The 26,735-nt window shown below is 44.3% G+C and overlaps 2 protein-coding genes across 2 annotated transcripts in view; both read right to left on the bottom strand.

The window, feature by feature from the left end:
- espn (espin) overlaps nucleotides 1–26,735 on the bottom strand; it is a 196,131-nt gene that overhangs the window by 16,418 nt on the left and 152,978 nt on the right. Inside the window, exons 10-11 of the mRNA XM_070861017.1 lie at nucleotides 17,779–17,915; nucleotides 17,461–17,670 (exon numbers count right to left, since the gene is read on the bottom strand). Of these exons, the coding sequence (XP_070717118.1) occupies nucleotides 17,461–17,670; nucleotides 17,779–17,915 (347 nt within the window). The remainder of the gene's footprint in view (nucleotides 1–17,460; nucleotides 17,671–17,778; nucleotides 17,916–26,735) is intronic.
- On the bottom strand, nucleotides 1,432–3,162 carry LOC139229367 (espin-like protein). The gene has a single exon (XM_070861065.1). The coding sequence runs from the start codon at nucleotides 3,160–3,162 to the stop codon at nucleotides 1,432–1,434; it is 1,731 nt and encodes a 576-aa protein (XP_070717166.1).

Here is a 26,735-nt window from a genome sequence, read left to right as displayed (position 1 = left end):
AGGCTAACTACCGCCTCCTCTACCCCACCCCCAGCTCCGAGTGGCGGCCAGCTCAGCATGGAAGCCAGACGAATTTCCACCCTCCCACAGGCTGCTTTGGTGCCCACAGCTTACCGACTTCCCCCTAATGAGGCCCAAGCCTCAAAATCCATCCAAAGTAAAAATTTGATTCAGTTTCTATCTGAGATTGTACTGAGGGCTATCCATGTGGTTTGAGTTTTTCTTTCCTGTAGTTGTCGTCGTCTTAGAACATAAGAACGTAAGAAATAGGAGCATGGTTAGGCCCTTCGAGCCTGCTCTGACTTCTTCTTCTCTTCCATGCCTCAAGAGACGACATATTTCCTCTGCTGTTGTATAACCAGAAGATCGTGCTCTGGTTCGTTTCTGTAACGAAGCCACCTTTTACGTGGCCAGATCATTAGCCTGACTCACAACTCTCTACCAGGTAAACTGGCTAGATGCAGTGATGGTCGGCACTCCACTCCCATCAGACACGAATATCTCACTGAATGGCGACCTAGTATTCAGAGGCCGGAGCTCTGGTCTCCACTTGCCAGCACTGCCTGGAGTGCGGCACCTTTCCTGTCATAATTAGAAATGTGTAACATGCCACAATCTTGTGTTTCATAATTCATAACAAGAAGCAATGAATTTTATACCAAAATGTGACAGGAATAAATAACTGGATGCTGTTTGTTCGGGACCCTACGGTAGTACAATCCAGCTGTAACTTTGCAATGAACGCAGACTAAACAGATGAAAGAACAGCCAGACACACAGCTCGACAGTTCACTGTAGGCATTTATGATGCCACATTATTGAGCCAAGAGAGGAAAATAGCTGGAATAATGGTGGATTAGAAGCCCTACAACACCGGTTGCCCAAGAAATTCTCAGCAAGCTGAGCACAAAATGTATTTGCATGAACCCTTTAGGCTTAGATTAGATTAATTAGGAGTTCCTCCCAAAGACAGTAAACTAACCAGAAGGTTTAGTTACTTATTATGATTGTAAACCTGGATATTTTACCTCTGCTGCTTGGTTTCTTGACTCACTGATAACTTCAATACACATTTCAATTGGTCTCAGTGATTGGAGATAAAATCACAATATCATTTTTTACTCGAGGATAAACCAAATACACTTTGCAACAGTTACAATATTTGTCATAACTTAACTCTATGCAAGCAGTTAATCTACTACAAATAAACAGATATTTGAAAATGATGTGTCCTAAAGTATCTGATTATTGGGTTCATTCATGTCCATTGATAATCCAATCCAAACTGCTCTGGAGCTCATCTCCAGTTCTGTGCCTCACACTTATACTGTAATACCACCTCACCTCATCTGTTTCTTGAAAAGTAGCTACCTCTTACAGGGTATCTAAAGAGGTATTAGCTTCAAAACCGAAGATCACTGCTTTCTCAGTTTAAATATCAAATAACTCGGATTCTTTCTCCTTCCAGAATGAGAAACTTCGATCAATATATCGGCAAATCTCTTCGTTGCAGAATTCTCCAAGTTCAGAGATGAGTTGAATTGATTCTTTTCTAATTTTGTTCCTCCGCATCTGCTCATCTCCTGTAATATCACTGACTGGGAAACTGTTGGAATTACTCAGAAATGATTCCTGTCGAGATAATGCGGGGGGCTTCGTCGCAGTGTGCACTTCCTGGGCCGTTGCGTTGTCCTGGTGAACCCCAACTCTGTCAACTCTGTCGCCAAAAAACTGTTGCTTAACGTCTTCAAATCCATCGGCCCATTCGCGTTTTTCAGACTCAATCTCTTCCATGATTACTTTGTGAAATTTTCTAATCTGTTCCCAGCTGTGGCTTCCCAGGCGGTCAAACATCTCGTAGCAAAGGATGTGTCGAAATTTGCGCTCAGCCCGAGACATGTTCATCTCCAACAACTGGAAGTACCCAAGCATGAAAAGGTCAAGGCTCAAGCTGTTGTAATCAACAGGAGCACCATTAACATGGGGGAGGAAATGCTGTGGCCAATATATCATGTGATGCCGACTCAATCGCCTTATTTGTCGAGTTGGGACCTGGGAAATAATTGTCCGCCAGTGGCCGATCAGTTTGCCAACCACTTGCCTCTGCTTCATGAAGTAAAGAAGACGGTCATCATCACTTCTTCCCCTCATAATTTCGGACTGTAATTCCGGTGTATTGTACAAAAGCCCATCGTGGTGTTGAATGTTTTCGAAATCCTCAGTTAAAGCTGAAATATTGGGCCTCATTTGGTTTTGCCTGAAAGATTCTGCAAATGTCCATTTCCTCCAGTGTTCAAGGAAGAGGAACACAATGCGTTCCTTCCTCATGTCGATGTATTGTTGTACATAACTGAGGTCCGTCTGGACTGGAAGACTTCTGGTCATGAGGTCTGGACTAAATAAAGTCTCATCGTCTAGATTTAAACATTGGTCTATGTCATTCTTGCAGATGTCTGTTGAACCAGAATACATTAACTGCGCATGCACTGGCACAATTAATGGCTCTTCCACCATCACTGGCCTACAATTTCTTGGATACTGTTGTTGCACTCTGTACTCTGACTCAGTGCTTGGAGTTGCATTGATGCTAAAATTATGGTGTTCTTCCAAAATAGGTTCTGTACCATGAGGTCCAACAGGTAAAGATCTTTTCCTTTTGTAAACTCTGTGTTGCATATCATCGGTCATTTTTGATTGCAGTTGCAACTCATAATTTGCTTTTATGTTTTTGACTGACACACCGCATTGCAGGATTTCTTTCTGAGCTTCCTCTCGAGTTGAACTGAATGACTGAGACCTTCCTATATACATATTTGTCTCTTTCGCCTTCATTGGCTCAACCACTGGATCCCTGCGCTGATCACGTGAAGGCATTATGTCAAACATGTCTATCTCCTTCCCACCTAGAGTGGCCAGAAGAATGGCCATGCTCTTCAACAGGGTTGAAATCTTGTTGCACCAAGCAGGCAGGTCATCCGCCTGTCCATGTACCTGTTTCGGGTTCACAGTAAAATGCTCGTGTGTCAATGCAGCAGACACGGGCAGGAGTTGCTGAAGTTCAAGCTCTAGCTGCTCCAGTTCCGTCTCCACTTTCTGCACTTTGTGCATGACTTGGAGGTTTTCAATTTGCTTTTCTATACGGATTATATCGTCTTCTGTCATAAGTTCTCCAAACGGTCCCAGAATCGCATTGTGCGCATGGGAGTATCTCCACCCCTCAGGTTGGTAATAGTTACTGTCGTAAAACTGTCTCAGGAGAAAGCACAGGGCAAAAATATCTCTCTGAGCAAATGAGAGACCCAATTTTCTCTTTCTATCACAGGTTAGTGGTGCAATAGGATTGTATACCACGCATATGTTTTTAGTTTCTATTTTTTGCTAGGCCTGGTCTAATTTAAGTTAACTTAGCATTCAAATAAATACAACTTTCTGAATGTTAGCTACAACACAACTAGTCATTCTTAGTTCGGAGTGATTTTTTGTCAATGCAATCGAAGATATTTTATGTCCTTCTAGTTAATGTTTCATCCGAAGAAACAGACATTGCTGCCCAATTGATGATGAATAAGGAAATATGTTTTGCCGTCAAAAACACTCATTGCACCAATTACCATGTAAAAGGTTTTAAAGTTGCAGTACCCTTTTTGTATTCCAACATGGATGAACAAGCAGACTGCAATTTTCTTCCAAAATATTATTCAGTTAAAATTTGGCACGTTGCAAACATTTGATTTGTATGCCAATGGCCAATGCTCTCAAGAAAATACATTCCTACAATGGACTGTATAAAGAAATCCCATACAATGGGGTGAATTTTAACTTTACACACCCATTTCAAATCAATACTATTTGGCCATGTGAGCTTTAGGGCTTCGAGTTGTGTTATCAGACAATAACAAATAGCGCTACAGGTAGATTCTATGGCGGCTACTCCAAAAAGAACGGTTCCAGTACTACTCTCAGTCACGATGGCCCTGAGAATCTTCCGTCAGAATAGCATTCGATAAGTGAAGATATGAAACACATTTAACACAAGAAACTGTAAAGTACACATAGAGTGCAAGAAGTGTGCAAGTAACAGCCTTTGCGTATCCAGAGGCTGCATTAAAGAGAAGTAAATGGCAAATTCAGGAAAGGACAATCTCCACATCTCTGAATCGACAATTCCTGTATGCAGACTATGAGCTCTGTCAAGAATGTGCAACAAGAGTTTTTGAACTACATGCTTATTGAAGAATCCAAGCGTTCTTGGAATGTCTCACGAAGTGTGAGGGTTGCTTCTCATATTCAATGGGAAATGGGAAATATACAGTATTAGTACTTGTAGCTTTTCATTGTCCTGACTGGAAGCGATCCTGAAAATGAGGCAGGAAGCTGAGAATGTCCCCTGGTTTCCTTTAAATACCTAGGGTGACCCTGGGCCTACAGTCGCTGCAGGCCAAATGCCACCCCCAGGAAAGCCCTAGAGGTCTCAGGGCTAAACAAAAGAGTTATCTGGGTTTCTGCCCGGTTTTCCTGAACTGAGCACTGAAGGAACTGTGCATTCAAGGGACTGGGGACAAAGGCCAGGAAAATCTACCTGTGGAACATTTATAGCATTTTGTGTGCCGTATAAGTTTTAAAACTAAACTTTAGCGTGGGTATTCACTTTTGTAGAGGCAGAGGACTCCCTGACGGAGTCTGATCATGCAATCCCACACTCTAAGATCGAAGTAGACACAAACTGCACCCGTTTCTCCCTTTTCCCTACTGTGACATAATGGTCAAGCAATCACTTCCATGCTTAATTTGCTGTTCAATTTTCTCGGTCACTTTTAGTCACCAAAATTTTTCACCACAAACAGTGTTTGACTCCACTAACGTCAGGTTTCCTGGGATTTGATGGGACTTCACAATAACGGAAGAAATAAGTAACAAAGCAAATGTTGGAAGGCCATGTGTAGCACAATATAAAATGGATACTGCAGCTTTATTTCAGTAGCACTCCAAATAGCATCAAACCCTCAAACTCATGCAATGCAAGCACACACAATTTGATTTTAACAACGATCGATAAAATAGATGCTTAAGTCTTAACACACTTGCGAAAAGAGAACGTGAAGTGGACAATGAATATTAGCAGAATGCAACTTGATCAGAAGTTTGCCTGTACTCCAACATTTCTACATCCCTGTCTAAAACTCCACCTTACTTATAGGGTTACCAACCCTCCAGGATTGTCCTGGGGTCTCCAGGAATTAAAGCTTAATCTGGGCACTGCTGTGAGCAATCCGGGAGAAATATCATATGGGCATTGAAATAATTGTGTTTTTTTTCCCTTCATTTTCTTTGAACCTTCTTGGTTATTAGTCATGAAAATATTGGAGATAGGTGTAAAAAACTGTTTGACGGAACCTCCATGCATCTGGATTTGGCAACCCACCCTATGTACGCTTAGATTCTGATCCCTCTCTAAATATTGCCAACAGTAGCTTTGGAGAAATCACATGGATGTTTTTGTTGCTTTCAGTAAACCATCAATAAGCTATGAGGGCAAGTCCTCGACCAGGCCAACAGTCCCAGCATTGAAGCACTGACCACACTTGATCAGCTCCGCTGGGCAGGCCACATTGTTCGCATGCCAGACACGAGACTCCCAAAGCAAGCGCTCTACTCGGAGCTCCTTCACGGCAAACGAGCCAAAGGTGGGCAGCAGGAAACGTTACAAGGACATCCTCAAAGCCTCCCTGATAAAGTGCAACATCCCCACTGACACCAGGGAGTCCCCTGGCCAAAGACCGCCTTAAGTGGAGGAAGTGCATCCGGGAGGGCGCTGAGCACCTCGAGTCTCATCGCCGAGAGCATGCAGAAATCAAGCTCAGGCAGCGGAAAGAGCGTGCGGCAAACCAGTCCCACCCACCCCTTCCCCTTAACAACTATCTGTCCCACCTGTGACAGGGACTGTGGTTCTTATATTGGACTGTTCAGCCAACTAAGGACTCAATTTTAAGAGTGGAAGCAAGTCTTCCGTGATTCCGAGGGACTGCCTGTGATGATGATGATGAGGGCAAGTTTTACAAACGTAGCTCCCAGGACAAAGCCTTGCTTGCTGGAAGCACGTTACTGGAAATTACAGGCCCGCTCACGATTGTCTGTCAAACTAATGGTCGCAAGACCGTGGCGTATTGTACCAGCGATTTCCCGATATGCTCCCTCCCCTGTGGCGAGGCTCCGTGCTGGGAGCTGCACTAGTAAAGTTTACCAATGATAAAAAGATTGGGGGGAGAAATTCGGCTGCTTTGCGCCTCCGGGGGATGATAACAACCGACCAGGCGCGGTGAGAGTACCGATACCCGCGAACTTCCCCTGCAGGTTAGCGGCGGCTGTGAACCCTAATGCCACGATCTTCTGTGCCCTGGAGATTGTGACATCATCCGGTACGCAGCGCCCCGGAACGGCTCAGGATGCTAAATTGGGTTCCGCCCCCTGCAGCATCGCCGGGTGTCAACACCGGCAGCTGCAGGAGGCGGTGTAAGGTCGGCCGGCCGCTTGGGGAGTGCTAGTTAAAGGGAATGCCGGTGAGGTAGGTGAAAATGTTTTGTTCAACCCTCTGTGCATTTATTTTCAATGTTTCTAGTGCCGCAATTGGTCAGCCCTGCGCTCTGTTCGAGTGCTTGGGCTGATCATCGTGGATTGCGGCTGCTATCACCGAGCAGGGGAACTGAAGAGCCTGCTGCAATGGACGAAAGGAGCCTCTGATCCCGCCAGCGCTGCACTCTGCCGCTACCGCCCCTCTTGCCTGGTTTAGCGCTCCAAGGGAAGCAGTAGCGCTTGATTTAGCACTCCACTTCCCTCCTGGAGCGCTACACCAGAAGTTCGCGTCCTCTAGAATGGGGTAGCACCCGCCGATACTTTTGCGCTCCTACAAAAGTTAGCGCCCCAAACGGGGCACTATGCAATTTCTAACCCCAGATTTCCGAAAGGGTTTGAATTCCAGCAACGATTAGTGAACTCTCAGAGTCACCCCATTTTTGGGGGTCTACAATCCCCTCCAATAAGCACTACATATCTAAAACCCTAAAGAATGCAGATATATTTTTATTACATCAAATTATAAAGGCATAAAAATATAGTTGCTTGAAGAATTTCTTTAAAAGAGCATAAACCTATATTGAATTACCTATAGAGAATTTATCCATTTACTATATTACTTAAAAACAATCTCCTGCAAGACAGAAATCTGCAATATTTGCACGTTTAAACTGCTTTACAGTTACATAGAATTTTACAGAAACTGACCATTCGGCCCACCTGATCTATGCCAGAGTTTACGCTCCATATCAGCCTTCTCCCACCGCTCTTCATCTCAGTCCATCAGGATATTTTTCTAGTCCCTGCTCCCTAAGTACTTATCTAGCTTCCCCTTAAATGCATCTACCTCAATTACTCCCTGTGGTAGCGAGTTCCACATTCTAACCACTCTCTGAGTAAAGAAGTTTCTCCTGAATTCTTCATTGGATTTATTGGTGACTATCTTATATTTATGGCCCCTAGTTTTGGATTCCCCCACAAGTGGAAACATCTTCTCTACATCTACCCTACTGAACCCCTTCACAATGTTAAAGACCTCTATCAGGTCACCCCTCAACTGTCTCATTTCTAAAGAAAATAGCCCCCGTCTTTTCAGCTATTCCTGATAGTGGGATCATCCCAACTTCCATCCCCAGTTCACGCTGGATTAGCTGATCTTAATTGGGCTGGTGGCACCATTATCATTAGTGCCTCTGGATTATAGAGAGGGCGTAACATCAGTCAAGGTGGCTTCCAATGTTCCCTTTAAGGGGGTGCGCGGGCCTTTCAAATTATTGCGCATGCATGGTTTTTGTACTGAAAAGTCGGAAAGCTGACTGCGCGGGTTACCTGGAACACTGTGTGGCCACGGAAATATCGGCGCCTTCCCAGATCATGAAGAAGACTCTTCAACCCATTGGATCTCATCCTACCAGAATACCAACCCACCCATCTCCCCATTACGTCGCTAATATTCAATCATATGGGTTACCTCCACAACCGACTCAAGCTCTACACTTGTACCCTCTGCTATTCCATCTCTGGACTACTGAGCATCACCTTCCTCCTCTCCCACTGTCCATGGCCGAGCCATCAGCCATCGCATCACCTGCACTCTCGACTTCATTCCCTAAACCCCTTGACTCTGCCGCACTTCACACAACACTTGCATTTATATAGCACCCTTAAGGTAGTAAAATATCCCAAGGTGCTTCACAAGAGCGTTAATCAAACAAAATTTGATACCGAGCCACATAAGGAGATATTAAGGCAGGTGACCAAAAACTTGGTTAAAGAGGTAGGTTTTAAGGAGCATCTTAAAGGAGGAGAGTATTAGATGCGTGGTGCAGCGTTATTCATAAAGGCGTGTGCCACGGGGGCGTCATGGAGAATTGAGCCAAACAGGCCAGGCTCGATCGCTGACCTGAGCTAGATTAGCTACTCTGACCTAGGGTAGTGGTAATAGGAGCGCTACATCTGCCTCAGTGCTCCTGGGCTATGGAAACATCAGCCAAGCTTCTTGCTCCTTATTACTTTCCAATGACCCCGGCTGGAAGGTGAGGAGATGTGAATGCCTCCCAGTATCTGCCACAAGCTGATGACACTCGCTGCCTAGGTGCATGCATGAAAAGCCAGCACATCGACCAGTGCTACTGACCATACCCTAGCACCGTGAGCACTTTCAGGGAAAGAGGGGAGAAAATTTGAATGAAAAAGCATTAAAAGAAATAAAAATAAGAGTGTGAAAGCCAATGGCCTGAACAACCAGAGAATAAATGATAGTCACAGAGCGGAAGAAAGTCTTTGTCTACTTCAATTACTAGTTTATTCACCAGGAACAGTGGCCACATCCATTATTATTATTCCATCTGGCTTGTGGCTTATCTCCCAACATTCATGCGATAATCAAAAATAGCCCACAGCACTCAGTTGCAAACATGACAGTGATTTCAAACACTGCCTTCCATCAAGTCAAAACGGCATTAAACGACGTGAGCCATTTCACTACGTTGAAGGCGCTATATAAACGCACGTTTTTGTTATTGTAATGGAGTGCACTATTTTTGTTTCTGTTACCAGCAGATTTTTCCACAAAAACATACCCCAGGTGTTATTATTAATTAAACTGAGCAAAAACAACTAGCCCAGGACTGGTGACCAAGCCTGCACTAGTGTTTACCAAGCGTAGCGTTTCATTTGGCAGTGAGCTAAGCCAGTTCCCAAGGCTGTTGTTTTCAACATGGATAAACCTGTTTTCTTTCGCACCATCTTGTTTACGTAGAATAGCCAACAGGGTCTAGAATTGGCTGTAGATCAGGGTCCATCTCTCACTTAGGGTTTTGGAAGGAGCACTTCGCTTCCAAGATATGTAGCAGTAAAGGAGGAGGCAGAAGGAATATTGGACAGGATAAAAACAGATAAAGAGGAGGTACTTAAAAGATTGGCAGCGCTCAAAGTAGAAAGTCACCCGGTCCGGATGGGATGCATCCTAGGTTACTGAGGAAAGTAAGCATGGAAATTATGGAGACTCTGGCCACAATTATCCAATCAAATCAAATAAGGAATCAGAAGAAACCTCTTTACCCAGAGAGTGGTGAGAATGTGGAACTTGCTACCACAGGGAGTGGTTGAAGCGAATAGTATCGATGCATTTAAGGGGAGGCCAGATAAGTAAATGAGGGAGAAGGGAATAGAGGGTTATGTTGAGAGAATTAGATGAGGAAAGATGGGAGGAGGCTCGAGTGGAGCATAAACTGGTTGGGCCGAATGGTCTGTTGCTGTGCTGAATATCCTCTGCAATCCTATGTAATTAAGATGAAAGAGATCGTTTTTTTGCTCCAATACAATTCCTTCTGTCAGTACGCCAGTCTTTAAAGTGACTTGTAGGCTTGTTATCCAAGTCTATGAATATTACAGTAAAGCTGCAGGGAAGATGTCCAGTTCACACAAGCATAGTGAAATCATAAACCGGTTTCTAATGAACAGGTTTACAACTTTGCTACACCTGATGCACAGAGGAAATCTGACCTCTTGGTATCACAATATGTGTCTGTACCTCACAGTGGATGCTGCTGCTGCCGGCAAGCCAATCATTTTTTACCTTTATATCAAGCAGTGGTAACCAGCACCCATTGGTCAGTTATGGTCTTTGCCCAGTGCAACTTTAAGCCCGTGGTTTCCAAACGCTTCAGAATACGGACCCTCTGTAATTGTTAACACACTCCCTGGGACCCCCTGCAAATGTTAACACCGTCCCAGGGACCCCCTGCAAATGTTAACATGTTCCCAGGGAACCCCTGTACTAGCTTCCAAAAAACATCTATAGCCACCTAACCATTGCATAAAACTTGTTAACCTGGCGGTATGTCAATATACCCGTACAAAAAAATTATGAATCTGACAACAGTTGGACAGAAATCTGACAACCTCACAGACCTCCTGGAATCTCCTCCTGGAGCCTGGGGCCTGCAGCTGGAAAACCTGTGCTCTCAGACCCTCTACTTTGCCACGGCAATGGGCTTTTAGAAGAAGTTGATGTAACGATTAAATATGAAGAACATAAGAACACATGGGGATGAATTTCTGCAGTGTTTCTCCCTCTTGTCCATCAGTGATTTTCCCGGGTTTCAATGGCCCTTTTGTTGAAGTCACAGGTTGGAGAATCCCCGCGGAAATTCATCCCTCAAAGTATAAAACAACTATTCAGCTCATCCATTCCTTCCACAGGCATGTACCGTAGATTGAATCCTAGGCGTTTAATCATCTCATGGAAAGTTCCACATTAATACCCACTTGTCGCCAAAGATAATCAAGCAAAACTCCAGAATATTTATCTACTCCACACCTCCACTATTCAACTTTGGTCTGTTACCCTCCACAGACAACATCTCCTGTCCCAGTGTCAGCAGCTCAGGAACCTACATGTCCTGTAGGGCATTCGACTATTTCAGTCCATAGCAACTCTTAAAACCTCCCATTCGTTTTCCAACCAGATATTTATGAATGTAGGAACAAAGGAAGTAGAGTAGGCCATCTAGCCCCTCCAACTACATTTACCTGTCATTGATCCATATCCCTTGATACCCTTACCTAATACAAATCTGTTGACCTGAGTCAATCGACCCAGTATCCACAGCCTTTTAGGAGAGATCGTTCCAGATTTCTACTACACTTTTGTGGAAAAAGTGCTTTCGAACTTCACTCCTGAATGGCTTAGCTCTGATTTAAAATTGTGTTCCCCTTATTCTGGATTGTCCCACTAGAGGAAATATTTTATCTATATCTGATTCCTGCTGTTATTTAAAACACCTTAATTAGATCACCCTTCAATCTTCTAAACTCAAGGGAATACAAGCCAAGTTTATGCAACCTGTCCTCATAATTTAACCCTTTAAGCCCTGGTGTAATTCTAGTTAATATGCACTCTACTCCCTCGGAGGCTAAAATAGCCATCCTGAGGTGTGGTTCCCAGAACTGAACACTGTGCTCCAGGTGGGGTCTGACCAAGGAAGGCCCTGTACAACTCAAGCATCACTTCCTCCCCTTTATATTTCAACCCACTTGAGATGAAGGCCAATATTCCACTAGCCTACTTGATAACTATTTGTACCAGTGTATTAGCTTTTAGAGATTTGTGTACCTGGACACCCAAAACCCTTCACTCCTCCACAGTTACTAAGTCTCTCGCCATCAAGAAAATCTTCCGATTTGTCTTTGTTGAATCCAAAGTGGTTGACTTCTCGTCTCTCACATTGAATTCGCATCCATCACAGTTTTGTCCACTCATTTAATCTGTCCCTGTGTAACTTGCTGCTCCCACCTACACAACTTACTGTGCCTCCTAACTTAGTGTCATTGGCAAACTCTGTATTCCTTCATTCATGTCATTGATATCATAGAATCATCAAATCATACAGCACGAAGGAGGCCATTCTGTCCATCGTGTCTCTGCTAGTTCTTTGAAAGAGCGATCTGATTAGTCCCACTGCCCTTTCCCCATTGCCTACAAATTTCTCCTTTTCAAGTATATATCCAATTCTCTTTTGAAAGTTACTATTGAATCTGCTTCTATCAACTTTTAAGGTAGTGCATTGCAGATCACAACAATTCATTGCGTTAAAAAATTCTCCCTATTTCCCCCCTGGACTTTTAGCCCATTATCTTAAATCTGTGTCCTCTGATTACTGATCCTTCTGCCAGTGGAAACAGTTTCTCTCTATCAAATCCCCTCATAATTTTGAACACCTCTATTAAATCTCCTCCTAACCTTCTCTGCTCTAAGGAGAACAGTCCCAGCTTCTCCAGTCTCTCCACATAACTGAAGTCTCTCTCCTCTGCACCCTCTCCAAGACCTGGACATCCTTCCTAAAGTGTGATGCCCAGAATTGGACACAATACTCCAGCTGAGGCCTAACCCATGTGGCATATATATATTTTTGGTGAAAAACTGAGGCCCCAGTACAGATCCTTGGAGAATATCACATGTCACATCCCACAAATGAGAGTACATTCCCTTTATCCTTACTCTCTGTCTTCTACCTCCCAACCAATTGCAGGCTAAGTCAAGTCGGCAGCTTACATCTGCATCATCTGTACCTCCCAGTATTTCAAAGAGTTGGATTATGTTTCTGCCCAATTTTCTTTTACCCAAAGAATATAAGTTCAGTTCTGAAAGTCTCAGTTCAAAATTTGGTGCCTAAGTCCTGGAATTATCCTTTGACCAAAACTCCACACAGAATTCCAAAAGTGGCTTCACTACTGACTTTACACAAGCGGAATAAGTTATTCTAGCTTAGAGCCAAATGCCCCTGATACGTACTCCAGTACCAGATTAGGTTTGTTAACATTTCACATTGAGAAGGCAACTTCAGCTTAATCACACCCAATTCCATTTCCTTTTCACCTTTGCGAATTGATACTCTTTTATCACGCACATGTTTGCTGTTCCTGTTCCAGTATGCATTACCTTACATTTATCTACATTAAGCTCCATCCACCGTTCCTTAGACTAACTCCTTAATTGGTTTTAATCAGCTTGAATGCTGTAACCACTTTTCATATCGGGGTAAAAACACTGAAGTGCCAATTCCTGGAACGTGCCAAGATGTAACGGGCTTAGAGTGCAAACTTTGTGATGTGTGATATGTGCTGCCAGGATATACTGAGAGTGAGAGCATCTGAATTTTTACTCCATCATTTTTCATATAGTAAATTGTGAAAATACACATTAAATTATACACTCGCATCTGCTATACATTGACCACGTTTTTTCCTTATAATTCTAATACGCAAACATATTTTATATTTTGATAACCAGGTGGTACTTTCAGTATTTGAGGAGCTTACACTGTTTTAATGACTTTTAAACATTTTTAGGTTAGTCCCTTAAGCGATACTTCATAAAAGGGACAATGCACATTCAGGCACAGTTTTATGTCAATGAGTTACAACTGGTACAAAGAATATTATGAGGGAGTTGAATTTCAATAATGTATAACTGGTACACAATGCATTCAAGTTCATCCCAATGCTTGTAAGTTGTTATTAGTAAAGTCCATTATTTAAAATATCTCAATCACTAAAATGTTGCACACTGCACGGCAATCCAATTCACACTCACACCAGCTATGCCAAGCAAGCATTACCAAATAAATTCTCAGCAGATAGACTGAGAGTCCACATGTGTTTATACTGTGGCTAGATTATAGTTTTCAAATAATTCGAGGCATTGTATGGTCTGGAAGACAAAAAAAAAAATCTGCATATTTGGAAGTTTGTGACAAGTATCCAGATTAAATTGGTGCAGACCAATTAAAAAATGTTGAGGAGTGCTAAATTTCTGTAAAATCTGGTAAATAAATCTTTAGTACAAAAAAAGAGGATGTTGGCTTGGAATTTCCTGAAAAGTTTTGGTGTAACTATGGTGTAAGAGCGGGGTTGGGCCATATTTACTGGGAAAATTTGTGCATAACTGGCTTATGCTGACTGAAACCTCGCTGAACTAGGCCCAAATCCTTGATTTAACCTGACGCCCAAGTGCATAAGGAAATTTCATAAAGGTACACAGAAGACCTGACCTGAAGTTGCAGCCGGGCAGATCTAAAAAGCACCCTAACCTAAAGACCCAACTCCTGCTGGTCTGGCTCAGTGATAAGTGTGACTAGGGATAATGGGCCCAAATTTGGCCCTCCAGTTTTTTCGACGCATCTCCGAGTCCCCCGCCGACATTTTAGATCAGAAGCAGCGGCAAAAAAAATACTTGCGATCATGGCCGATTCTCGGACCGTCTGTGGAGCTGGCATGGCACAGAACAAAGAGGGGGGCGGAGCTAGGTCCCGGCACTACCTCTGCACATGCTCATTAGAGTCTGCGCGCATGTGCAGTAGCTCCTGGCAGGCCGTTTCTACAAACGCGCACTGTGTGGGAGGGGCCTGAAGCACACCGTCCCTAGTCCTGGCCGAATGGGCTCCCTCATCAGTGGCCCGCTGCGTTCCCGAAGGAAGGACTTCTATTTTTTATTTGTTATTTGCTGATTGGTTTTGATGTTTTGGGGGCAGGGTTCCTTCGATTTTTTTATTTGTTATTTATTGCTTGCTTATTACTTTGGTCTTGGTGCTTTAGGGGCAGGGTTCCTTCTATTTTATTTGTTAAATATTTGCTTATTACTTTTTGTGCTTTGTTTGGTGCTTTGTGGTGCTTTAAATGTAGTTGCTTGTGCCGATTCCTTAACTGTAAGTAAGGTCTTTCTGAGCGGACAAAAGTGGACACATATGCTGCCCTAAGTTAGTTTAGTACAACTTTTATCTGTCCAAATTGGCATAAATGGTGTAAGTGGCTGGGAACGCCCCCTTTTGAAAAAAAACTGGCCTAACAAAAAACCTAACTAACTCACTTACACTGGCGCAAATTAAATGGCCATATTTGCAACTAAAAAGATACACCAGAAAAATCAAGTTTCACCAAAAAAAATGGTGCAACTCATGGGGAAATTTGGGCCCCATATGAGAGCAGAAGATCAGGATCCTCCTGTATCTAACTTGTGCAGAAGAGTATTCAGGATTATTTATCAGTCTGATTCATTTTTATACTTAACAAGAGGAGACTCGATAGCACTGGGAAATGGAAGTTTGAGGTTATCACCAAGGTTTCAGTAAAGCATAAAGGCTGGCATTGCTATCTCGATGTGTGGGCATCAAATGGTGGCCAAGGATACATCTGCGATGCATACTTTTTCCTAATGATACTTCAGTGTGCACAAACACGTGAAGATTCTTGGAATGAAGGAAACTTGAAGCTGCCTTTGGTAAATTAAAGGCAAGTTTGTAGAGGGAGGAGAGCCTATGACAAAAAGCAAGAATGTAGAATTGCAGTTGGTATCCAAAACAGAGACCAAGCAAGGATTCCAAATAGGAACGTGGCCATTCAAACCCTTGAGCCGGTTCCACTGAGTTGTGGGGTTGTATTGCAAGCAGAATCTAAAATAGTGGCTAGGAAGAACTTAACTTAAAGCCAGCCTGGGCTGCATTCAAACCAGACATTCATAGAACCATTGAGTCATACAGCACAGAAGAAAGCCACTCAGCCCATCATGCCTCTGTTGGCTTTTTGAAAGAGCTAACCAATGAGTCACACTTCCCCGCCCTTTACCCATAGCCCTGCAATTTGCCCCTTCAAGTATCCAACGAATGTAACTATTTGTACTGCACTTTTCTGACCGACAGGCGACAATCCCCGCCCCCTGTCAAGCTCCGCCCCTCCCCTCCCGGCCCGAATCATTCCATGCATGTGGTACCGAGAAGCAGGACCTGAGGCTGCAACTCTCTCCGCCCTCCCGCCGGCCGGCCTGGGCTCAAGAGCAGCAGTCCTGGGCCCATGGGCCGAGAGCAGCGATCCTAAGGCCGAGAGCGGCGGTCCTGAGGCTGAGAGCGGCGGGCATGGGCTCAGCAGGGGGAGGGGGTTTGGGGGGGGAGAGGCTGGGGGAGAGAGAGAGGCCTGGGGGGTGATGGGAAGAGAGGCTGGGCGGGGAGAGAGAGAAAGAGAGAGGCTGGTGGCGGGGGGGAAGACTGAGAGGCTGGGGCACAGTGAGAGGCTGGGGTGGGGGGAGAGAGAGGCTTGGGGTTAAGAAACTGGGGTGGGGGGGGAGGAAGAGATACGGGTTGGGGGAAGATGGATCACGTTCTTCGAACCCCCTGCAAGGGACATCGTTGGAGTGGATGATCTCCAGAAGCCACAAGACTGTCACTATTCACTTCATATACAATAAACCTGTTAACAATCCGTACACAATGCCTGCCACATCTATGGTGGGGTGGGGGGGTGGAGGGGAAAGGATGCGCTGGGGTAAGGCACTTTGGCTGGGGGAGGCATGCGCTTGGACTGGGGTAAGGCATTTCGGCTGGGGGAGGCATGCGCTTGGACTGGGGTAAGGCACTTTGGCTGGGGGGGGGGGATGGACTGGGGTAAGACACTTTGGCTGGTGGGGGGGATGGATTGGGGTAAGGCACTTTGGCTGGGACTTGCTGTCTTCTGGAGAGCTCTGTCCTCTGTTGCTTCAGGAAGTCAAAGTGGATCGAGTTACAATTTGCAAAGTCAGTGAGACCGTGGGATGGACGGTTCCAGTTAGACATTCCTGTGAAACTTCAGGGTGTGGCTTATCCTGCAAGGGGACCAATCAGAAACAAAGGGTGGAGCATGGTGGCCATTTTTGCAGTACAAATAAGCATGTCCATATCCAACCCTTCTGTAAGTTACTATTGAATCTGCTTGCACCACCCTTTCAGCCAGTGCATTCCAGCGTGTTGACTTATCTCAGAGGGTGAGAAACTTTTTCACACAGAGAATTGTAAGGCTGTAGAACTTACTGGGTCAGGCAGAAACTAAGCCAACATTCAAGATTAGATTGGACAGGTGGATGAAGGAAAAGGGGTTGAAGAGATATGGGAACAGGGTGGGTAAAAGTGATTAGAAGTATTTTCTCGGGTAGAGGGTTAACGTTGACACAAACTGGTTGTGCCGAATGCTTCCATGTTGTAACCTCTATGTATTTAATTGCACATTAATAAAAGAAAAAAAACTTGCAATAATATAGCACCTTTCACAACCACCGGATGTCCCAAAGCATGAAGTACGTCTTGAAATGTCGTCACTGTTGTAATGTCGGAAACTTATTTGATATTTTTATAATTTTGCTTGGCATAACTGTGAGAAATTTAATTTCAGCCAGGTTAGCCCTCTTTACTAAGCTTTTTTTCCTCAGATTTCCCTTCATTCAAATATATTTTGGTGCAACCTATTGCCATTAATTTTAATAAAATTATGGTTTCATAAATCTTGAAGCCGATCAAAAAAAACACAGCGAAGAGGGCACTAACCACAAAGATACGGTAAGAGTGTGTATGTTTAAAAACTCACTTTACGTTTCTGGTCTTCCTCCTCCTGGATCTTAACCTGCAGTTTCCGTACCATCACTTGCCTCTTCCACTCCGGGATCGGAGTTCCCTGCTCGTCGTGAGTCGGTATGAGAGACTCGACATCAGGCATAGTTGACTGTGCCATTCCGATTCCATTCACAACCGGTTCAGTCGGACTAGCTACCTGTTGCTTTGTGCTCGAGTGTTCAGGCTATAATGTGGTAAACAAAAGAAAGGAAAGTTGGTGAAACGCTGAGCTTTTATTAGATTTCAGGTCTGCAATGGTCAATGCAACATTTTATGTCTCTGATATACTCACAATTGTCCCCGAGCTTGTATAGACCACAGTACTTCCTCTATTCTGAGCAGTTGGCTTCAGATTTCTCCCAGCTTTGATCTCAGCCAGTAACTCAGCGTTATCTCCAGTGGGGGACATCATGTTGAAAGATTTTGTACCTGTGTGAAACAGATATGAAAAGCCTGGGATCAACAGAAGTCATATTGTGAGTTGTAAGTTTTACTAATCCACTTCTTCACAACCTGCTTCGAACAGTGTATGTCTTTTTCATGTCTAAGTATGTTAAATTGTCAAAATCATTAAGTTTTCTTTATCTGTTAGCTCCATCTCCCATTGAGGAGTGACAATACAGCACCGCCAAAGATCTCTTACCAGAGCGGTTCAAGAAGGCATCTCCCCACCACCTTCTCAAGGGCACTTAGAAACATAGAAATTTACAGCGCAGAAGGAGGCCATTTCGGACCATTGCATCCGCGCTGGCCGACAAACAGTCGCACGGCCCTTGGTCAACAGCCCTAAAGGTTACATATAAACCTATCAACAATGACGGAAAGGCAAAGAGCACCCAGCCCAAACAGTCCGCCTCACACAACACAAACCACAATTGACACAGAGGCAAACAAGGAGATATTAGGACAGATGACCAAAAGCTTGGCCGAAGAGGTAGGTTTTGAGGAGCATCTCAAAGGAGGAGACAGAGACGGAGAGGCTCAGGGAGGGAATTCCAGAGCTTAGGGCCTAGGCAGCTGGAGGCATGGCTGCCAATACAGCCGGCACCTATGCTTCACAGCTGTTGTTCCTCCTGTGCTGCATCGCCATAATATGGAAGCAAATTAGCCTTGTGAACACAGATAACTCAACTAGTGTCGCAAATACTGCCCGAGAAACAAATGCCTTGAAATCATAGAAACATAGAAACATAGAAAATAGGTGCAGGAGTATGCGATTTGGCCCTTCGAGCCTGCACCACCATTCAATATGATCATGGCTGATCCTGCAACTTTAGTACCCCATTCCTGCTTTCTCTCCATTACCCTTGATCCCTTTAGCAGTAAGGGCCACATCTAACTCCCTCTTGAATCTATCTAATGAACTGGCCTCAACAACTTTCTGTGGTAGAGAATTCCACAGGTTCACAATTTTCAGAGTGAAGAAGTTTCTCCTCATCTCGGTCCTAAATGGCTTACCCCTTATCCTTAAACTGTGACTCCTGGTCCTGGACTTTCCCAACATCGGGAACATTCTTCCTGCATCTAACCTGTCCAATCCCGTCAGAATTTATATGATTCAATGAGATCCCTTCTCATTCCTCTAAATTCCAGTGAATATAAACCTAGCCGATCCAGTTTTTCTTCATATGTCAGTCCTGCCATCCTGGGAATCAGTCTGGTGAACCTTCGCTGCACTCCCTCAATAGCAAGAATGCCCTTCCTCAGATTAGGAGACCAAAACTGTACACAGTATTCAAGGTGTGATCTCACTAAGGCCCTATACAACTGCAATAAGACCTCCCTGCACCTCTCGCTATGAAGGCCAACATGCCATTTGCCTTTTTCACCGCCTGCTGTACCTGCATGCCAACTTTCAATGACTGACGTACCATGACACCCAGGTCTCGTTGCACCTCCCCTTTTCCTAATCTGTCACCATTCAGATAATATTCTGCCTTCCTCACATTTATCTACATTATACTGCATCTGCCATGCATTTGCCTACTCACCTAACCTGTCCAAGTCACCCTGCAGCCTGTTAGCATCCTCCTCACAGCTCATACTGCCACCCAGCTTAGTGTCATCTGCAAACTTGGAGATATTACATTCAATTCCTTCATCTAAATCATTAATGTATATTGTAAATAGCTGGGGTCCCAGCACTGAACCTTGCGGTACCCCACTAGTCAATGCCTGCCATTCTGAAAAGGACCTGTTTATTCCTACTCTTTGCTTCCTGTCTGCCAACCAGTTCTCTATCCATGTCAATACATTACCCCAATAACATGTGCTTTAATTTTGTACATTCATCTCGTGTGGGACCTTGTCAAAAGCCTTTTGAAAGCCCAAACACACCACATCCACTGGTTCTCCCTTGTCCACTCTACTAGTTACATCCTCAAAAAATTCTAGAAGATTTGTCAAGCATGATTTCCCTTTCATAAATCCATGCTGATTTGGACTGATCCTGTCACTGCTTTCCAAATGCGCTGCTATTACATCTTTAATAATTGATTCCAACATTTTCCCCACTACCGATGTCAGGCTAACCGGTCTGTAATTCCCTGGTTTTCTCTCTCCCTCCTTTTTTAAAAAGTGGGGTTACATTATCTATCAGCCAATCCATAGGAACTGCTCCAGAGTCGATAGACTGCTGGAAAATGATCACCAATGCATTCACTATTTCCAGGGCCACTTCCTTAAGTATTCTGGGGTGCAGACTATCAGGCCCTGGGGATTTGTTGGCCTTCAATCCCATCAATTTCCTAACACAATTTCCTGACTAATAAGGATTTCCTTCAGTTCCTCCTTCTCGCTAGACCTTCGGTCCCCTAGTATTTCCAGAAGATTATTTGCGTCTTCCTTGGTGAAGACAGAACCAAAGTATTTGTTCAATTGGTCTGCCATTTCTTTGTTCCCCATTATAAATTCACCTGATTCTGACTGCAAGGGACCTATGTTTGTCTTCACTAATCTTTTTCTCTTCACATATATATAGAAGCTTTTGCAGTCAGTTTTTATGTTCCCTGCAAGCTTCCTCTCATACTCTATTTTCCCCCTCCTAAGTAAACCCTTTGTCCTCCTCTGCTGAATTCTAAATTTCTCCCAGACCTCACGTTTACTACTTTTTCTGGCCAATTTATATGCCTCTTCCTTGGATACCAGATCATACCAGAGGATACCAGATTATGAATGCTTAAAACATTTATTTTAAATGCTTATGTTAAAATAGGGGACTGGGGTCTTTCATACAAATGTGTTCGCGTCCATACAATACTATCGTACCAGGTAAGGCCAAAATGTTTTGTGGAGACATCAGCAACTGTGACAACTATGAATGACCGCAGTACTGCTTCATGTTCACTATCACAGAGCTCCTCTGCAAAACCCAGTTTTAATATTTAACCTACAATATTCACTCTTTTATTTTTGCCTTATTTTTTGTGCATTTTCATCTAATTATAGAAATGCTTTAATTACCCTCGCCTGGCAGAATCTAGGTTGGGCAGCAGTTAAAATAGAGCAGGTGATAACCCTCTCAATCCTGGATCGGGGCTGATTTTTCAGGCATATGACGTGCCCACCTGTGTCGGGGGGTTGGGGGGGGGGTGCATCATAAATTCATGCAAATCAAGGCCCTCTTACATCAAGGGAACCCCAACACCATCTTAACCCTACAGTCAATGGGGTGCCTGCAACGATCACCCGACAGCAAGAATGTGGTCAGACCCCCACCACGCCCCCTCCTCGAAGAGGCTCTGTAAGGCAAGCTTAAAGGTTTTCTTTGTGGGCCAGGAGGAGCAGGAGTCCTCCTACAGCCTCACGTGGGCAGTGTAGGCCTCCCCTGCCTCCTAGTGTGAACAATCTCACTATATTTTACATCTTGGAGTGCTATAGAAAGATAATATGTCAAGATGCAGGTACTTCAATACAAAATTATTTCCAGCACAGGCACGATGGGCTGAATGGCCTCCTTTTGTGCCGTATCATTCTTTATATCATTCTGATGTCTTTTAATTAATATGCTTTAAGTTAACCACAGAGTAGCCCCTCTGTAGTGTATGAAATGATACAATGAACTCTGCACTGTGAGCCAGTGACTAGGTGCAACCTGGCCAGACTTTAATGGCTTCCAGCAGTGAAGATACAATGGCACGAGTGTACCTATGACCCCTAGGACCTCCAATGGTAGTGCCCCCAGTTGGTGGGCAGACCCTATGTTCATACATTACACCCTCCCTATCCCCTATTTTAAGTAACATCCAGTTCTTTCCCTGATGTTCCCTTGAGAAGAAATCAAGCAGTGCTATTAATATTTCGAGAACACTGAACCCCTTTCTTAACAGATAGCAATCTGGCTCTCTTTGAAAGGTGTCACCTTATTCTGAATCAACTATTTTCTCTTGGAGTTTCTTCTACAAGTCCAGTATCCTGCGAGTTAAAGGTTCTTGCTAATCTCTAACCTCGCTCAAAACTTGTGAATTTTGTACTTGTGTCTGCAAGTTCTGTGGTCAATGTCTGAGTTAAATATCTTGCTTACTTCTATCTAATCTTTCATTATTTTGAAGACCTGAATCACATTCTGTCTCCCCTCCACCCCCAACCCAAGTCTTTTCTCCAGTGAAAATAAGTAAAATCACGTGAGCTTTTTTTCCACAACTTAGAAACAAAGAAAGAATAAAAGACTAGAAAGGCACAAAAGAACATTGTGACATTTTTCTGTGTGGCTTCTATTAAAGTGTGAGATACAGTCCACATGCAATAGGTGCACTCTGAAGGAATTTTCCAAAGAGCTGTAAACTGTGGGAAAGGAGTCTTTGGACTTCAACAGCTTTACATCCTGGTACTTAAACTTTAAAATCCTTGCGGAAACTGGTTCAATCCTTAAGAGATTTATGTTAATCAGTGTAGCATCATGAATAGACTCAGTACCAAGCAGACAATTTAGTCAGTTAACGCTGGGTCAGATCGCAGTCAAGTCACCATTATAAAACTAAGTTTGATAACTACGTTCGTGTGAAAGTCCTCTGCTTTAATGAATGCGATAATCCATTCAAAATAAACAGCCTTTGTTAAAATAGTCAGCAAAAGAATTTCATACAAACACGTTAGTGTGTCCATTGCAAATATCACGCAGTGTTATTTAACCCATGGATTTTTAATGAGCTGCTAAACGTTAATTCTAGGAATGAAATGCAAGTTAAATAGCATACTCCAGTTACAGGCTTGTTACAAAGCTTCAGTCCAATTTAAACAAAGCTCATTAATATAAGGATTAAAGAAAGTCTTCTGGCAAAAGGAAGAACACTTAAACAGCTAATAGCTCCATATTGTTTGCCCTTTGTGAGAATGCTAGATTTGAAACAGGAAGACTTTTTACCTGAGCAACCTAATAGAAATTGAGAAAAGGGTTTGAAACATATTTAACAAATCCTGCCTCTAAACTTCTGATAACCACATCAAAAGATACAAGGGCCCAAAATTTTATGCAGAAAACGACAGTACAAGTAGTTTCTTGCTAACGCAATGCAACTGGCCATAGTTGGTGCAAAAAAAAACATTAATACATATCATCAAATACCTTGCTGTCAGATTGATTTTTCAACTGTCAACTCTGTATCCAAGCAGGGACAATTTTCTAGACAGGCTCATTCCTAAGTACTTCAGAATGCAAGGCAGATGTCAACAGAACTGATCTTGTTGTAGAATGACTGATACAAGAACCCTCTCAGGAATAGGAGAAGTCATTAGGTGGAGTTTTATGATCCAATCCATTTAGAATCCGCACTAATTGGACCAGGCATTGAATGGGTGCCAGCCTGTAGCAACACTAAGCTGCTATGTAAACTGACGTGTACATTAGTTGTCAGACAGGTGCATGCAAACAGGATATTTCAGTGGGGAAATTTGAAGACCACTTTCCTTTCGCTGTTTACGGTTTTAGCAATGAGGATTCAGGGTCTTGAAATTCCTAGGAGCACGATGTAATAAACAAGCTAGGATTTAGACATCTCCTCGCCCCCCCTCCTCCCCCCAACTCCATCCAATCAGCTCCTTTAGTAAAGATATCATTCTGTATACCACACAGGATATGCCACTTTGGCAGAAATAATAGAAAAGCAAATTATAATTTAAATGGAGAAAAATTGCATAGTGTTGCAGTACAGAGAGGCATGAAACACAAAAAGTTAATATGCAGTTACAGCAAGTAATCAGGAAAGCCAATGGAATGTTGGCCTTTATTGCAAGGGGAATAGAGTATAAAAGCAGAGAAGTCCTGCTACAACTGTACAGGGTATTGGTGAGGCCACACCTAGAGTACTGCATGCAGTTTTGGTCTCCATAATTAAGGAAAGATATATTTGCATTGGAGGCTGTTCAGAGAAGGTTCACTAGGTTGATTCTGGAGGTGAGGGGTTTGACTTATAGGTTGAGTAGGTTGGGCCTATATACATTGGAGTTCTGAAGAATGAGAGGTGATCTTATTGAAACTTATAAGATAATAAGGAGGCTCAACAAGGTGGATGCAGAGAGGAGATTTCCACATAGGGGAAACTAAAACTAGGGGACATAGTCTAAGAACAAGGGGCCACAAATTTAAAACTGAGATGAGGAAAAATTTCTTCTCTCAGAGGGTTGTAAATCTATGGAATTCTCTGCCCCAGAGAACTGTGGAGACTGGGTCATTGAATATATTTAAGGCGGAGATAGGGGAGTAAAGGGTTATGGGGAGCGGGCAGGGAAGTGGAGCTGAGTCCATGATCCGATCAGCCATGATCTTATTGAATGGCGGACCAGGCTCGAGGGGCCAAATGGCCTATGCCTGCTCCTGTTTCTTATGTTCTTATGTTTTTATATCTCGGGTTCAATTCATGTACTGTGCTAAGCCAGATGCTATCATACAGAGCTAGTGTAAAGTTACTACAATTGGCCCAACATCCCTGGATTAGGAAATGGACATGTACTAAGTGTAGAATGCTTGGGAGGACAATGGTGACTTTGGACCTATGATTCCCAAAGTTCTCCAATACTGGGGTTTTTCTCGTGATACTTCTGGATCTGTTGTAGACTAATTAATGAGAGATTGATTGACACGATTAGCCATCAACTCCATTGTATCATGCCATTACCAGGATGGTAGAAGGCGAACTAGATGGACTTTGGTCTTTTTTGTCCAGCATTTCCGATGTACCCATCCATGAGCTTGTGATCACTGTCCAGTGATTCTTGGTGAAATGTGCATGGGTGAGGATAGAGTTGGGTTGGGCTGGACAGCTGGATGCTCACTGTCCATATAAGAACTTAAGAATTAAGAGCAGGAGTAGACCATACGGTGCCTCGAGCCTGCTCCGCCATTCAAGAAGATCATGGCTGATCTTTGACCGCAACTCCACTTTCCCGCCAGATCTCCATATCCTCTGATTCCCCAAGAATCCAAAAATCTATCTCACCCTTGAATATACCCAACGATTCAGCATCCATAGTCCTTTAGGGTAGAGAATTCCAAAGATTCACAACCCTCAGTGAAGAAATTCCTCCTCGTCTCAGTCTTAAATGGCTGACCCCTTATCCTGAGACTATGTACCCTGGCTCTAGACTCTCATGCCAGGGGAAACAACACTCAGGGCTCCTTCATGAGTAGTGACCACTTGGCTGTGGCACCAGAAGGCTACCAATAGAACTGTGCTGTACCTCAGGTTCTTGTTCGGGGCCTGAGGCCTACCCGGGATGTTTAGAAAGCCTCCCCGCCGGTTCCAGGGCTCCTGCGCCCCGCTGCCGCTTCCTCCTCCTCCCCACTTCGGAATTTTCTCTGCACCTCCGGCCGTCGGGCGGATCCGGCATTTGCCCCGAGCGGGGCCCCCGGCAGCTGCGGGGCTTTCTCCCGGTGACAGGCCCCCGGGCAACAGCCGCCATCGTGGGGCAGAATCTGCTGAGGGAGTAATGACGTCACAGGGCTGCAGGACGCTGATTGGTTGGTGAGTTGAAAGGCCAGGTTAGTGAATTGAAGAGGGTTTGCCCCCCGTGATTGAAAGGCTGCATTAGAGGGAGCAGCGGACGCCGGCCCGGCCCGGAAATCGGCGCGGTCCCGGGCTGCAAGACCACCAGCAGGCCGGGGCCATCAGAGGGAGCAACGTGCGGCGGCATACCACTGCAGGAGGGCGACGGCTGCGAAGTCAGGTCGCTGACTGCAGTGTGGGCAGGCACAGAAGGTGGGACGAAGAAGAGGCAAGAGTTCGTAGAGGGAAGTGACCGGGGCCCAAGAGAGGCGTGAGTCTGTGGCCCAGAAGGGGCAAGGGCCCAGGGGCAGCACGGGCCAGCCCACGCTGCGATATGTGTGCGAGCTCGGTCCGTGCAGCAGAGCAGGTCTCCAGTCGTCCTGGTTAATCCTTGCCACTGGACCAAGACCTAGCTCTGTCAAGCCCGTGTGGTGGCTGGTGTGCAACGGCCACCACACGTTAAAAAAATCCACGCACAGGCAACTTCCACCCTTCAAGATGTATTTTGGGACCTGGGATATTAGGTCCTTCATTGAAACACCTGTGAACGCATCCCTTTTTGGCGTAGAAGCAAGTCATCCTCGCTTCGAGGGACTGCCTATGATGATGATGCTGTACCCCAGTAAGAGTCAGTAGCTTCAGGGGACAAAGGGAAAAATTTGGAGAAAGAAAAACTTAGAAAGAAACAAATTTAAGTACTGTTCCACCCATATGTTTTTAAAAAAGACTTGTATTTATATAGCGCCTTTCACAACCACCAGATGTCTCAAAGCGCTTTACAGCGAATGAAGTACTTTTGGAGTGTAGTCACTGTTGTAATTGTGTAAGTACATATGCACAGAGCTGCTCTGAACAAATGGTGTTGTACAACTGGCAGTATAACTCAGTGCTGCCAGCTCACACAGCACAACAGGCAGCCTTGGTTCAGTGGGTAGCACTCTCATCCCTGAGTCAGAAGGTTGTGGGGTTCAAGTCCCACTCCAAAGACTGAAGCACATAAATCTAGGCCGACACTTCAGGGTAGTACCGAGAGGGTGCTGCACTGTCGGAGGTGCTGTCTTTCAGATTAAACTGAGGCCATTCATCTGCCCTTTGTGGTGGACGTAAAACACCCTGCAGCAGAGGAGTTTCCCCGGTTTCCTGGCCAATATTCATCACTAAAAATGCAGATTATCAGGTCATTTATCTCATTGCTGTTTATGGAACTGTGCTGTGAACAAAATGGCCACCACGTTTCCTACATTACAACAGTGGCTGCACTCTGAAAGTA

This window comes from Pristiophorus japonicus, chromosome 18 (genome assembly GCF_044704955.1).
Source record: "Pristiophorus japonicus isolate sPriJap1 chromosome 18, sPriJap1.hap1, whole genome shotgun sequence".
NCBI lineage: Eukaryota > Metazoa > Chordata > Chondrichthyes > Pristiophoridae > Pristiophorus > Pristiophorus japonicus.
The sequence above is the reverse complement of the archived record's forward strand: the minus strand, read 5'-3'. Positions and strand labels throughout refer to the sequence as shown.

Bases quoted from the DNA above. Each gene is read 5' to 3' on its own strand.
- LOC139229367 (XM_070861065.1), bottom strand. From the start codon at position 3,162: ATGACAGAAGACGATATAATCCGTATAGAAAAGCAAATTGAAAACCTC.